Source organism: Salmo salar, chromosome ssa19 (assembly GCF_905237065.1).
Source record: "Salmo salar chromosome ssa19, Ssal_v3.1, whole genome shotgun sequence".
Lineage (NCBI taxonomy): Eukaryota > Metazoa > Chordata > Actinopteri > Salmoniformes > Salmonidae > Salmo > Salmo salar.
Genome location: NC_059460.1, coordinates 58,168,960 through 58,183,866, shown reverse-complemented (window position 1 = coordinate 58,183,866; position 14,907 = coordinate 58,168,960). Strand labels below are relative to the sequence as shown.

Genomic DNA, 14,907 nt, shown 5'->3' with positions numbered 1-14,907 from the left:
AACTTACCGAGTATCTGACAGACAAAGTTAATCTCCTGTTTTTAGCTCCCCATGTGATCTCTGCTTGTTGGATAACTTAGATGCTGACCAGACCACTCGCTCGGTTGCGTGCGTCCGCGTGTGCCATCGCACGCATGTTGATTTTGTCCACCCACACCAGACACGATCAGGACATGCAGGTTGAAATATCAAAACTAACTCTGAATCAACTATATTCATTTGGGGACAGGTTGAAAAGCATGACTCATTTATGCCAATTTAGCTAGATAGCTTTCTGTTGCTAGCTAATTTGTCCTGGGATATAAACATTGGGTTGTTATTTTACCTGAAATACACAAAGTCCTCTACTCCAACCAACAATTAATCTACAGATAAAAGGGTAAACCGAGTTCGTTTCGAGTAATCTCTCCTCCTTCAGGCTTCTTCTTCTTTGGACTTTATATGGCGGTTAGCAACCAACTTTAAGATGCATTACCACCACCAACTAGACTGGAGTGTGGACCTCAGTTCATCTTTCAATCACCCATGTGGGTATATGTAAGGAAGAGGCGGGACTTTCAGCGCATCAAGCATCACAAATAGAACCAAGTCCTATGTTAACGCCTGGCTACGCAGACGCTCGTTGACGCGCGCGAGCAGTGTGGGTGCAATGATTGAATAACATGTATGTGTACATTTATTTTGCAAACGCTCGCGCGCGCGACGCAAGTGGTGTGGTCGGTGTGTTAGCCACCTTGTCACCGGCATAAACACTGAAAAGATGAATCAGATGTGTGTGGCAATAGCTATCACATTAGGTTGCCACCAGATAAGCTGGCTACGGTCGCTAGCTAGCTGCAGTGTCCAACCGTGCAGCTAGCTAACATTTGCTAGATCAACCGGTCAGTCCGGCGCAGCATCCTGTCACTCCATTGCTCTCTCTCTCTCACTCTGGGTGTTTGTGTGTCTCTGAAATGTCCTTCTGTTTTTATGACGAGGCCTATAAGCACATCTGTCAATACAGTCAGTGTATCATCTCAGTAAGCTTTTTGTGCCATGTACTAGAAATCCATTCTATTGTTAGTGTCTTTTTATTTACAGCTTGTAGCGGCACCACCGAGGGGGAGCCAAGAAAATGAAAATCCCCTTCCAAGTGGAAAGGAGCGGTTCGGAAGAGAAGGAGGATGACGGGTAAATCCTTCCTTAGGGAGGAAAAAGATGATTGAGTTGACTATGGCAATTGATATCTGCACTGTATGATTCTTACCTGGATACCGACCTTCATGTTTATTGCATGCTGACCTGTGTCTGATTTGCACACTAGTAACACGACTGACAGAGAAATGTCGATATTGATTGTTGTTTGACTGTTGTAACAGTTACCGTATTTCATTCGGAGAGGAAAATTAAACATCGCACTTGGCGTAAACATCTTTAGTACGCATTCACCATCACATGTCCTTGAAATGATATTGTGGAATACATTTTCATTAATGCTATTACATTTCTTTTATTATTCCAATGTCAGGTACCATTTACCTTTTTATGAAATTGAGCACATTGATTGAGTCAACTTTGAATAAGACTGTAATTGAAACTGTACAGCCTATGGACTTTGTTTGCGGTCAGTCTTCTTTCGAGACTACCGGTGCTGGAGGACATCTGCAAAATGGCGCTGGCAGACTTAAATAATAAATGAATGTCAAATCAATTTCACTAAGTTCTTGTCCTTTTTGTTTGCTGTCACAGTTTACCATAAGGTATAAAAAACGTACTAACTCAATTTGTAACTAGTACTTATTAAGTTGTTTTCTGATCAGATACTTTTCACTCTTACTTGAGTAGTTTAAGTGGGATACATTTACTTTAACTTGACAGAATCACAGTCTAAGTAACTGTCCTTTACGTATGTACAGATTTTCATTATTCTACCCACCTCTGCAAAATATACATAGCCTAACTATAAAATGTGGGGCGAGCATCCCCACTGGAGGAAAGTTGATTGATCTACAGTAGGACCTACATCTACGTCAATCAACTGATGGCCCAAAACAGCTCGTCAACTCAGCCAGGGAAACACAAACAGTAGCCTATTATCGGTTTTCACACCTTTCGTTATGTGACAATGGATAGGCTAACGGGTAGCCTACAGAATGGAGCCTTTCAGAATAATCAAATAACAAAGGGCCTATTGCAACCAGCTGATGTCTCGTTAAACCATCAATACGTGCCAAATTCACCCGCACAACAGATCTCAATTGCAACCATTATAGGTCACGTCTTTACTACTCCCTAAAAGATTATGTAGGTGTTACCTTATTTAGAGATCTATATATAATGATGAGATGCTCATATCTCCGTCCTAACATTGTCCCAAAAGCAGGAAGGCAGGCGACAAGTTTAGGTCTGCATATTAAGCCCATAGAAACGCATTTGAGCTTATTCTGGACAGATTTTGGTGAGAGTGAGCCTTCTCGCTTCGCTTCTTCCTCTCTGCCTTAGTCCTGCTTGCAACCAAAGTCTTTCAAGATACTGTGTGTTCGCCCTCTGGTTGGTATTGTCAAGAGAACGACTTAGTCCTTTCGTAGCCCTTTCCTGCAGTGAATGACCAAAAGCGCCGTCTTTGGTCTCATGGGTGGAATGTTATTAATACTTTTCATGATTTCATAATTAATAAAGATTATTTTAAAAAACACGTGTTGTCAAACAGTTTTGTTATATTTCAGTCTTTTGTGATGTATTACATTTTGAGTTTGCATCACAATGTACATTTCAACTCTATTTCTGACATGGTACAGGTGTCTTATTTTTTAAGCCCATAACCATGTGTGTGAGGTGTGTACTTTTGTTACAAAGTAGATTTGTTTGAGACTACTAAGAATCACTCTGTGTGACCCTGATTCCACCGACTGCAGTAAAAGGTTAACAGACTAAGGGTGATTTATCTATTTGACAAGCATCCGTGCAATAGAAATAAAGTATTTCCTCATTTTCCACAGCAAATCTAATGTGGACATTTTCCCAAAACATTGTATGAATGGAAACTAATGTTGGTGAAGCCTACTGTTATTATTTTATTAGTTTCCTATTTATGTTATCCAAAAGTGTCTGGTATGGTCACTTCTTCGGGGGTAAAATATCCCTGGACTGTTCATATGTGAAACATGTCACTAAATCAAGTCAATCAGGGGGATTGAGTTATTTGTGTCAGAAGGGAAACATTTGGCCCGAACCGTCTGGTTGTGTTGTAGACTTGAGGTCAATTTGTAGTTACTACTGTGTGTCCTGAAAGTCTTTTCAACAAAATCCTTAGTGTTCAGTCTCTATTGAGACTGAACACTAATTACACTATGTTCAAAAGTTTGGGGTCACTTGGAAATGTCCTTGTTTTTGAAAGAAAAGCACATTTGTGGTCCATTAAACTAACATAAAATTGTTCAGAAATACAGTGCAGACATTGTTAATGTTGTAAATGACTATTGTAGCTGGAAACGGCAGATTTTTTTATGGAATATCTACAAAGAACTTTGTTCTGAAACTCGTCAGTATATTCTTGTTCTGAGAAATTATGGATATTCCATGCGAGAAATTGCCAAGAAACTGAAGATCTCGTACAACGTTGTGTACTACTCCCTTCACAGAACAGAGCAAACTGGCTCTAACCAGAATAGAAAGAGGAGTGGGAGGCCCCGGTGCACAACTGAGCAAGAAGACAAGTACATTAGAGTGTCTAGTTTGAGAAACAGACGCCACACAAGTCCTCAACTGGCAGCTTCATTAAATAGTACCCACAAAACACCAGTCTCAACGTCAACAGTGACGAAGCGACTCCGGGATGCTGGCCTTCTAGGCAGAGTTGCAAAGAAAAAGCCATATCTCAGACTGGCCAATAAAAATAAAAGATTAAGATGGGCAAAATAACACAGACACTGGACAGAGTAAGATTGGAAAAAAAGTGTTATGGACAGAAGTTTGAGGTGTTCGCATTTGAGGTTTGAGGTGTTCGCATCACAAAGAACATTCGTGAGACGCAGAAAAAATTATCAGATGCTGGAGGAGTGCTTGACGCCATCTGTCAAGCATGGTGGAGGCAATGTGATGGTCTGGGGGTGCTTTGGTGGTGGTAAAGTGGGAGATTTGTACAGGCTAAAAGGGATCTTGAAAAAGGAAGGCTATCACTCCATTTTGCAACACCATGCCATACCCTGTGGACAGCGCTTAATTGGAGCCAATTTCCTCCTACAACAGGATAATTACCCAAAGCACAGCTCCAATCTATGCAAGAACTATTTAGGGAAGAAGCAGTCAGCTGGTATTCTGTCTATAATGGAGTAGCCAGCACTGTCACCAGATCTCAACCCTATTGAGCTGTTGTGGGAGCAGCTTGACCGTATGGTACGTAAGAAGTGCCCATCAAGCCAAGCCAATCCAACTTGTGGGAGGTGCTTCAGGAGGCATGGGGTGAAATCTCTTCATCTTTCCTCAACAAATTGACAACTAGAATACCAAAGGTCTGCAAGGCTCTAGTTGCTGCAAATAGAGGATTCTTTGACGAAAGCAAAGTTTGAAGGACACAATTATTATATCAATTCAAAATCATTATTTATAACCTTGTCAACGTCTTGATTATATTTCATATTCATTTTGCAACTAATTTCATGTATGTTTTCATGGAAAACAAGGACATTTCTAAGTGACCCCAAACCTTTGAACGGTAGTGTATATTTCTGAGGTCAACCAGTGTGTGTGTGTGCGTTGGCAAACACTTACATGTGCACAGTTAAGTGAAGGATGACACAATCACAAATACTTGACAAATACAGTCATTTGAAAAGGGACAGAATTCTCTAGGTTGTCTTTTGAACTAAAAACACTGATATCACATTGAGACCCATAACTTTGAGCCAACATTTTGTGGTGGTTGTGTGTTGGCTGGGATAATCTCTCTATGCTCTTTTGAAAGGAAAGACAGGAAGTTGGGTACTTACAAACTTCCTCTTGAGCTTGCCCTTGCCGCCGCGACTGCCTTTGCCCTCGAGGGGCGCCGACGAGCAGTAGTCTACCATGCCCAGGGGGTCGTCCACGGAGACGCTCTTGCGCAGGTATGCGGTGCGCGTGCGGAAGTGGGAGAAGGGCGATTGTGAGCGGGGGGCGGGCGGCGGCACACAGACGCCCCGCCTCCTCCTCGCCCTCCACGTCGTCCTCCAGACGCCACAGATCCCCTGGAAGAGAGGGATGGCGTGAGAGGGGGGGGGGTGGAGGGAGACAGAGGGGAGATGAAGAGAGAGGGGGGAGAGAGAGGGGGGAGAGAGAGAAAGAGATAGCGAGAGAGTCAAGTCAAGACAAATAGATACACAAATCCTCCCTCTCCATTAACTATATTCCAGATCATTAAGCAATACAGATATAACTCTGAACTATCGCTTTAGGAGGAGCAAAGTATTTTTATACCCCACCCCCACCCTTCATATAATTGCTTCTCGTAAAACAGAATATAGAAATATTCCATGACCGTGAAGGATGTGACTGGTGTTTTTCTATGAGCTCTGACATCATATGAGCACCTGTCAAACATACAGGAAAATAATAGCTACTGACATCAATCCATCATCAAACATCCTGGACTAACATCTGACTAGCGTTGACGCAACGCAACATGAGAGCTATATTGCATGTCTGCTGTTGGAATCAATTAATCAGTGAGCGAACGCTGCTGTCTAACTTTCAGGGGGACATTATGTCAACTGTCTAAATCACTAGACTAGCATCTATACTGTTGACATAGAAAAGACACTGGGATCTGACGACACCTGTATATAAGCATTGTTTGTTGTTCTTTGTGCTCGGGATTTTATATATATCTTCCTCTGAACTGCTCGAATGCTTGTGGTGAAGAAAGGCCAATCATTGATGCTTAATGGAGAGGCTGGTTATTAAGGAACTTGGATAAGGAATGTCTGATGCTCCGCAGTCATGTCTGGCGCTCTGCAGCCAATGACACCGGTTGCTAGGCAACAAACATGGCACAAGACTCAACTCTGTCTGAATTTAATATTTGCACCAGAGATGGCACATATAAAAAAAATGTTTTAAATAGGAATTCGGGGGTGGGGGTGGGGGGGGGTTCAAATGGAAGCACTCAGTTACTCTGATGGGCTTAAGTAGATGGTTTACTTCTTTTTTTCTGTGATCATCAGGAATAGAAGTAGGCTGGTGGGATTAAAGTGCTATAGGGCTGAAGGATTTATGCCGTGGTAAAACAGAGGTTGAGTGAAGAAACACATCTTGAGGGACAGGGAGACAGAGAGAGAGAGAGAGAGAGAGAGAGAGAGAGAGAGATACAGAGAGAGAGAGAGGCAGAGAGACAGAAAGAGAGAGAGAGAGAGAGAGAGAGAGAGAGAGAGAGAGAGAGACAGATACAGAGACAGAGAGAGACAGATACAGAGAGAGAGACAGATACAGAGAGAGAGACAGAGAGAGAGAGACAGAGAGAGAGACAGAGAGAGAGAGACAGAGAGCGCGAGAGACTGTTTGCACATACTGTTTTGGTAAAAGAGCATTAGTCACAAAAGAAGAGCAATTAAGTACTTTCATTTCACTGAAAGTAAATGAATAGGGATTATCACACGGGGTCCTGATTGCCAGAGGAGGCCTTGGGGCTGTAGTCGAACTTTGAGCGTCTGATCGTACAAATACTGTGTACTCTATTCAATCAAACTGCTCTCAAGAACTTTCCAGGATACAACAAAACTATATATTGTTCTGGTGCTGCAACAATAATAATAATAATCAATAACCAAATGATGTGAAAAAAAAACTGGTTTTGGATTAGCATTCTACAAAGCCTTGGCCCTAATACTAATAACATTCTAGAAAGGATTGGCCCTAGTACTAGTAACATTCTACAAAAGATTGACCCTTGTACTAATAACAAAATGGTATATAAAGCATTGGCTTTAGCAATAACATTTTATGAAGCTTTGGCCCTAGTAGCAATTTGTCACTACTTCCGCCTAAGTCGGTCCCTCTCCTTGTTCAGGCGGCGTTCGGCGGTCGACGTCACCGGCCTTCTAGCCATCGCCGATCCACTTTTAATTTTCCATTTGCGTTGTCCTTGTCTTACACACCTGGTTTCATTCCCCCAATTACTTGTTCATTATTTTAACCCTCTGTTCCCCCATGTTTGTTTGTGAGTGATTGTTTGAATGTAATACGGTCCGTTATTGTGGGCTAGATTATTGCGTTGTATTATTGATTCTTTGAGTAAATTACGTTTATTAGTCATATCTGCTGTCCTGCGCCTGACTCCTCTACACCAGCTACACACAGGCTTATTACACAATTAGAGGTCTTCACGGGTCCAGGTTGACCCAATATACCCGAGACCTGACACGTGCCCGATCGGGTGCAGGTCTGAAATTCTAACTTGTCCCTCGGGTCCAGGTTGGGTCATGTTTAATTGTCATCGGGTCTCGGGTCTATGTAACTACAGCTGATAGACAAGAAAAAGAGAGAGAGAGAGAGAGAGAGAGAGAGAGAGAGCGAGAGAGCAGGCAAGAAAGAGAAGGGTTCACAACAACTGTTTCTGAATCAGAAATTTGCTGATTTGGGCCTATTTCTCCTTTAATTTAGATTTTTTAAATGTGTTTTCTACTCTACTTGCCTTAGCCTCTTCATTCTTCTTAAATGTTTTCTTTCTTTCCCCCTGCAGTCATACAGTGGGAAATAAGAGGAGAGAGTGGGGGAGGGAGCGAGTCGGTTCAGTGACTCACATAGTGACAGCTCCGGCAGGCTGACTGGCACAGGGTGGCCCTAGAGTGGGTTATGAAAGATTATACTGCTGCTAAGAAAATATCTCCCAAACTAATGCCTTGCCTGCATGCCTGCCTGCCTCTTGCAAGAACAATAAGGACATTTTCAGGGAGCCTCCTGTTTCAAAGGGAACCCGTGCTAGCTCGTTCCCTTTAAACAGCAAATACGCTGGCACATGAAAAAGCCCTCCTGACAGACACAATAATATCATCAATCACGTTAAATTTTCATATTCCCAAATGGAACATATCACAGAATTTATTAGGAACGACTCAGGGTGATGGCTCGGTTTTATGGGGACATATTTTTTGGGGAGAGTGTCAGGCGAGTCGGAGAGTCAAATGAGTCAGGCTGCTCCGACTTAGCCTCTGGCGCGCTGAACTGGCGACCCCTCTGCTCCTGCTGACGTCTCTCTGACAGTTGTCAGGTCTGCCGGGGAGACTGGGAATGTGGCGCGTGGGTGATCATTTCACAGAGAAGCCTCTGGAATGTGGGGAACTGGTGTTTAATGCTGTTATTGTTTTGTGCCATACCTTTCACAGTGCAGCAAAAAGTCAAGTTTGGATACGACTTTCCATATACAACCAACATTCACTTATCTCAGTGCTCCATAGTTTCCATTTGCCTTGCATTTAGGCCTATTTCCTAACTCTTAAAGTAGGCTATAGCCAAGCCTGTTGGCTGTAGGTCAAACTTTTGCAAAGTATGCCAGTCTTATCTATGCTAACGTCTATTTTACTTTGTTATCAGCAGATAAGACTTGATAAGAAACTATAAAATAGCTTCATGTCCATCAATAGAAAATATAGCCTATCGGGAAAAATTCAGACCCTTTCACTTTTTTGTCATTTAGCAGACACTCTTATCCAGAGCGACTTACAGTAGTGAATGCATAGATTTCATTCATTTAAAAAACTTTTTTTTTTTGTACTGGCCCCCCGTGGGAATCGAACCCACAACCCTGGCGTTGCAAACACCATGCTAGCATTGCAAACACCATGCTCTACCAACTGAGCCACAGGGAACGTTACAGCCTTATTCTAAAATGTATTAAATAAAGAATCTACACACAATACCCTATAATAACAAAGATTTAAAAAAAATTGAAATGTTTGCTAATTTATTACAAATAAAAAACAGGAATACCTTATTTACATAAGTATTCAGACCCTTTGTAATGAGACTCGAAATTGAGCTCAGATGCATCCTGTTTCCATTGAGCATCCTTGAGATGTTTCTACAACTTGATTGGAGTCCACCTGGTAAATGAAATTGATTGGACATGATTTGGAAAGACACACAACTGTCTATAGAAATAAAATCCGACAGTTGACAGTGCAGGTCAGGTCAGAGCAAAAACCAAGCTATGAGGTTGAAGGAATTGTCCGTAGAGTTCCGAGACAGGATTGGGTCGAGGCACAGATCTGGGGAAGGGTACCTAAATATTTCTGCAGCATTGAATGTCCCCAAGAACACAGTGGCCTCCATCATTCTTAAATAGAAGAAGTTTGGAACCACCAAGACTCTTCCTAGAGCTGGCCGCCCGGACAAACTGAGCAATCGAGGGAGAAGGGTCTTGGGCAGGGAGATAACCAAGAACCCGATGGTCACTATAACAGAACTCCAGAGTTCCTCTGTGGAGATGGGAGAATCTTCCAGAAGGACAACCATCTCTGCAGCCCTTCACCAACCAGGCCTTTATGGTAGAGTTTCCAGGTGGAAGCCCGCTTGGAGTTTGCCAAAAGGCACCTAAAGGACTATCAGACCATGAGAAACAAGATTCTCTAGTCTCATGAAAGATTGAACTCTTCCTACAGACGTGATGCTTGGCATTCAGGCCAAAACCAGTCACCGCTCATTACTTGGCCAATACCATCCCTACGGTGAAGCATGGTGGTGGCAGCATCATGATGTGGGGATGTTTTTCAGCAGCAGGGACTGGGAGACTATTCAGGATCGAGGGAAAGATGAACGGAGCAAAGTACAGAGAGATCCTTGATGAAAACCTGCTCGAGAGCGCTCAGGACCTCAGACTGGGGCGAAGGTTCACCTTCCAACAGGACAACAACCCTAAGTACAGTCCCTGAATGTCCTTGAGTGGCCCAGCCAGAGCCCGGACTTGAGAGCAGAGAACAATGGGAGAAACTCTCAAAATAAAAGTGTGCCAAGCTTGTAGCGTCATACCCAAGAAGACTTGAGGCTGTAATCGCTGCCAAAGATGCTCTAACAAAGTACTGAGTAAAATATCTTAATACCTATGTAAAATGTGATATTTAAGTGTTTTATTTGTAATACATTTTCTAACATTTCAAAAAAACTGTTTTGGGGTATTGTGTGTAGATTGATGAGGGGTGTGGAGGATGAATCATAATTAGTTGGGTAACATAGATAATTAAGATGTCTTATCTGCATAATAGGCTTTTGTGATATACTTGTTATTAGAATGTATCCCTTTGGACTTTAGTGTTGGCAGTTGTACTTCTTCCCTCAGCTGGGGTTCAGTCACTTAGGGCCCAGAGAGGGGAGAGGTCAGAAAGGGAAGAGGACAGGATGGAACATTGTCTTCATATGTGAATGTGTCTTTACCTATTCTAAAACCATGTGAAGGGATGGCGTGATTAATGGGGAACCAATTACTTGTCTCCACAATGTCTGTGCGCAAGTCACTCCCTCCTTCGGCATTGGGGGGAGCTGTATGGCAGTGTATGGAACCATTGTATGTCCTCTCTGATGTTGCACTTATCCTGGGATAGTGTATGACCTAGAGACTCACTCCCCTCAGTGAGCTTGTACAGGAGAGGGGTCAAGAAGGGGTTTTACTTGAGATGGGAGTATCTATAGTTGACAATTTAGTTATGCCATTGGATGAGTTGGTGTTTTTGTGTTATGAAGTACCAGGAAGGAGATTAGAACCTCGTCTTAGGGACCAAACTGAACGATAATTTATAGTGAATGCTATCTGGCTACAGGATACTCCTTTCTCATTATAAAGTCTTCCTTTGTGAACTGTTCCTAAATATCTGTGGTTTGTTATGTCGACTAGGGGGGTGTATCTTGGCTATAAAAGATCTTTGTACTTTTGTGTTGTGACTCTCAATGGTTCATTAGAAATGGTGCATCGTTGAAAGTCAGTGCTATTGCAAAGCTCTTATTATTAAAGATGTAGCTTAAGTATAACTCTGACTGGTGTGTGAAGTTTGTAACTCTCCTCATTTGGTAATACAGAAATTAACCACCACAGGGGAAAAACAATTTAATGCATTTAGAATAAGGCTGTAACGTAACAAAATGTTGAAAAAGTGAAGGGGTCTGAATACATTCCGAATGCACTGCTTGTCTACATCACCAGCGCTTGCCTTTTGAACTTCCATGTGTCATCTTCCATCTTATCATCTATCCAATCTAGAGATACCGGTTCGGGTGAAGGAAATACGCATTTGATGTAAAAATAGAACTTATCCACGACAGACAGACATGTGCCCTGTCTGGGAAGCGGGCGTGCTTTGTAACAAGGGAATCAGATATCAAAGGCGCCGGGGGAATTACAGAAGTGCGAGGGGAAGAGATTGGAAGACGTGTCTCACCGCATATCTGACAGGAGTCAGACGGCTTCGTCAAGCTCTGCCTCCCCTCTGAACTGACGACCATCCGCCTAGTAGGCTACCAAATATACACAGCGGCAGCAGTTTTCGTCAGTATTCAGACCGCCGTTTGGATGTGAAACATTCGAGCTAGGTGTGCATCACTGGCGGGAATGTCAGAGTCCTAGGAAACAGCGGGTCATCTCTCCAAAGGCTGCTGTGCCGTGTGCCGAATGCTTCGAGAGTTGCCGTGTATTTTTTAATACAGAGACACACTTACACAAAACAGTTAGCTACCATTTTAACACGTCTCAAGGTAAGTAAGCCTTTCTCGTTCACCAGACACTTCTATGCACAATTAGCCTGGGGAAAAGGTTAAGCACTATTTGTGGATATTAAAAGACAGCCCCCAAAAGCATGAAGCAGGCCTTTCCTGTGAGTGAGTGAGAGAGAGAGAGAGAGAGAGAGAGAGAGAGAGAGAGAGAGAGAAAGGTGTTTTCTAACCTTCAGGGGGCAAAGTGCAGGCCTTGGGCTGATGGCTGTTGCTGGCCAAAGACGTCCTGCGAGGAGGACTCCCACCAATCAGGTCTGAGTGGTGGACCCTGGCCACGGTAGGGGACTGGGGGATGCTGGGTAGTGTCCGGGACTTGGCCAATAGAGGCCTCTGCAGCTTCCTCTCCAGCGACCTGGTGGTGAGACAAATCAATAACAGGTCATCAGTAATATAACAATACAATAATATGGACTTTCAGCAGATGTTCTTTTATTGACTTAGAGTTGATATAAACTGTATGGGGCAGCAGGTAGCCTTGAGGTTAGAGTGTTGGGCCAGTAACCTAAAGGTCGCTGGTTTGAATTCCGTAACCGACAAGACACATTTTTTCTTTGCTACCTAGATAAGCTTGCTAAGTTTGCTAATAATAAAGTTAGCTAGCTTGCTTAACATTAACAATATGGACAAACTAGCTACATTATTATCATTGATACGGTTGTATTTTTCAAAAACTGTTATGTTCTCATATTTTAGTTGAGAAGATTCCTGTGATGAAACCGTACAACTCGGCTACTCTGGTAATAAAAGTTTCTCAAACTTTCCGACTTATAATTCCGACTTGTCAAGTGAAACTTCCCAGTCAGAATCTAGTATTTCCAATTACTCCGACACCACATGAACGCCTCATTTACTCCAATTGCTCTAGGGACTCTGGTAAATGATGGACCCTGTCTCTGACCCCAACTCTCTGCAGGTGTCTCGGGGGGTGTTGGGATATGCAAGAAACACATTTCTAATACACAACTGTACAAGTGTGTAATAGGAAAAATATAGGCACACACCAATTAATTATATCACATTTATGTGGCACGTGCTGAACCATATGATCAAAAAAAGAGAGAACCACCTACCGATTTGTATACAGATCAATAACAATCATATTTACCAAGGTTTTCATCTCAATATAATGAAATAAGAGAGTAGTCATACGGTAGTAAATCAATATCTGTGGTAACACTATAACAAGTCTAATAGGCCTTACTCAGAATAATGCATTCACACAAAGCCACAATCAATATTAATAGGCTGTAACAGCAAAAACCTAGTCATAAATGTATATATGCCACTTAGCAGTCACTTTTAGCCAACGTGCAGTGAATGCATACATTTTCCTGTCATCCCAGATGGAATTGAACCCATGAACTTGGCGTTGCTAGCGCCACTATTAGGCAGACTTGCCATTAGACAGTAGAGGCAATTGCCTCAGGCCTCACTTCATCAAGGGGTCTCATGAGCTAGGCGTAAAAAATGATTAAAATAATTGATCTGCTTGATGGCCCCCCATGCTCCTCTCGAGGCACAATAAATCAAAATCTGTCTAAGCTAGAGGTATGTTTCACTGATGTCGGCCTTTCGCACCTGAGGAGGAAGGTGGCAGATCTACAGCGGTGTTTGTCAGACCAGGAGAAAGCTCAAAAATCGTTCTTCTGACGAAAACGTCTGTAGCGACTGAACGGTATGGCTTACAAATGAATATGACCCCTCTATGGAAAGATAAGACTCCCACGAACACAATGTTGTTTGTTCACAATTGTCTGAAGGTAGTAAATAGGGCATTTCCACGTCAAAGGTATACAGGTAATTCCACTGTACAAATCAATTTGAAAAATTCCTGAGCTTTCTTATATCTCGCAAATATAGGACAGACACTTCAAAACATACTTCCTTTTGATAAAACATTGTATTCTCTGTTCAATGCATTTCTATGGGCTAATAGCAGTAAGGCCAAATTCAATGTTTCATCAAATAATTGATTCATTTTTTTATATTCCTACAGGGGTCCTAAAACTCTAAATAAAATGGCAAAATTATCTTTGGTATGACCATCATAAAACAATTCCATATGTTAGTTTAGTAGTAGTCTCGTGTTGCCATACCTCCCCATAATCACTCTTGGAGGTCTGGAGAATTTTGCTTTGCAAAAACGGTTTGAACAGTCTGCTGGGAGCCCCATTTTTATTGGCTGTTACATTTGTCACTCGTTTCAGGAAACTAGGCGTATGTCGCACGTCTTTTTTTCTTTTTTTTTATCAAAATAAAAATATTTGGGGGCATACATTCCTTCTGGAACATGTGAAACCTTCATGTGCCTTAAAAACAAAATACGAAAGGAAACAAAATCATAACGAGCCTAGTTGGTTTAGCCACAGAAAAAGTCAGGAACCTTCCCGGTAGCCATGGTTGGCTGAGATAATGGATGGGCTGGACATGCCGAGAGATGAGTTTGGATTTGTCTCCTATGTGGCACGCTTCGGTCTATAACATGAAGTGCTTAGTATGTGTAGGTAATGTTTTATAAATTGTCTTTTTTGAAAGATATCATGAGGAACTGCACAAGTGTTGCTAAGGCTCTTCACTTTCTGGAGGACAGAGTTTTGAAATCAGTGGAATGCCCGGTGCAAGCAAAGTATGATAGCGTTTGAATGCAAATGCAGAGGGAGTCGAAAAGAGAACACAGAAGGCTGTTGTATAAAACACCTGTCTGGATTACATTTTCAAACTAAGGGCAACCATGGCATATGTGACAGAGAGGGAGAAGCATTCATCCATGTATACGGGTAAGAGACTCTAGCTGGCTACATTTCCAGATATTATGTTTCTTGGTTTCTAATTTTGTCAGAAAGTAATTTTCATTGCAAGTTAAAGTGTACTGTTAGTTGGCTGGCTGGCTCGCTATCATTACGTGTATGATCTGTGTAGTAATATTATTCATATCTCAGAGCCATTTGTATTGCTAGTTATAGCCTAATGTTAGCTAGCTAGCTGGTTAGCTTTAGCTACCTGTAGATTAATACAGGGTAGTAACGTTATGAGTTGGGATTATGGTTAATTGTTTAGCTAGCTAGGTAAATAAAAGACTCCACTATGCAAGTAACCATTTCACTGTACCGTTTACACCTTCTAACAAGCTAGATGGTCATTACTAATTTCATTTTTATACGGATGAGACTATTGGTGTTAAAATGCAGCAGTTATGCTATT

At 42.2% G+C, this 14,907-nt stretch overlaps 1 protein-coding gene across 2 annotated transcripts in view; it reads right to left on the bottom strand.

Annotated features, from left to right (window-relative positions):
* ankfn1b (ankyrin repeat and fibronectin type III domain containing 1b) overlaps positions 1 to 14,907 on the bottom strand; it is a 296,743-nt gene that overhangs the window by 183,223 nt on the left and 98,613 nt on the right. For both annotated transcript variants that reach the window (XM_014158873.2, XM_014158871.2), the window contains 2 exons: positions 11,877 to 12,058; positions 4,968 to 5,201 (listed from right to left, as the gene is read on the bottom strand). In XM_014158873.2, the coding sequence (XP_014014348.2) occupies positions 4,968 to 5,045 (78 nt within the window). In that variant the 5' untranslated portion in view covers positions 5,046 to 5,201; positions 11,877 to 12,058. The remainder of the gene's footprint in view (positions 1 to 4,967; positions 5,202 to 11,876; positions 12,059 to 14,907) is intronic.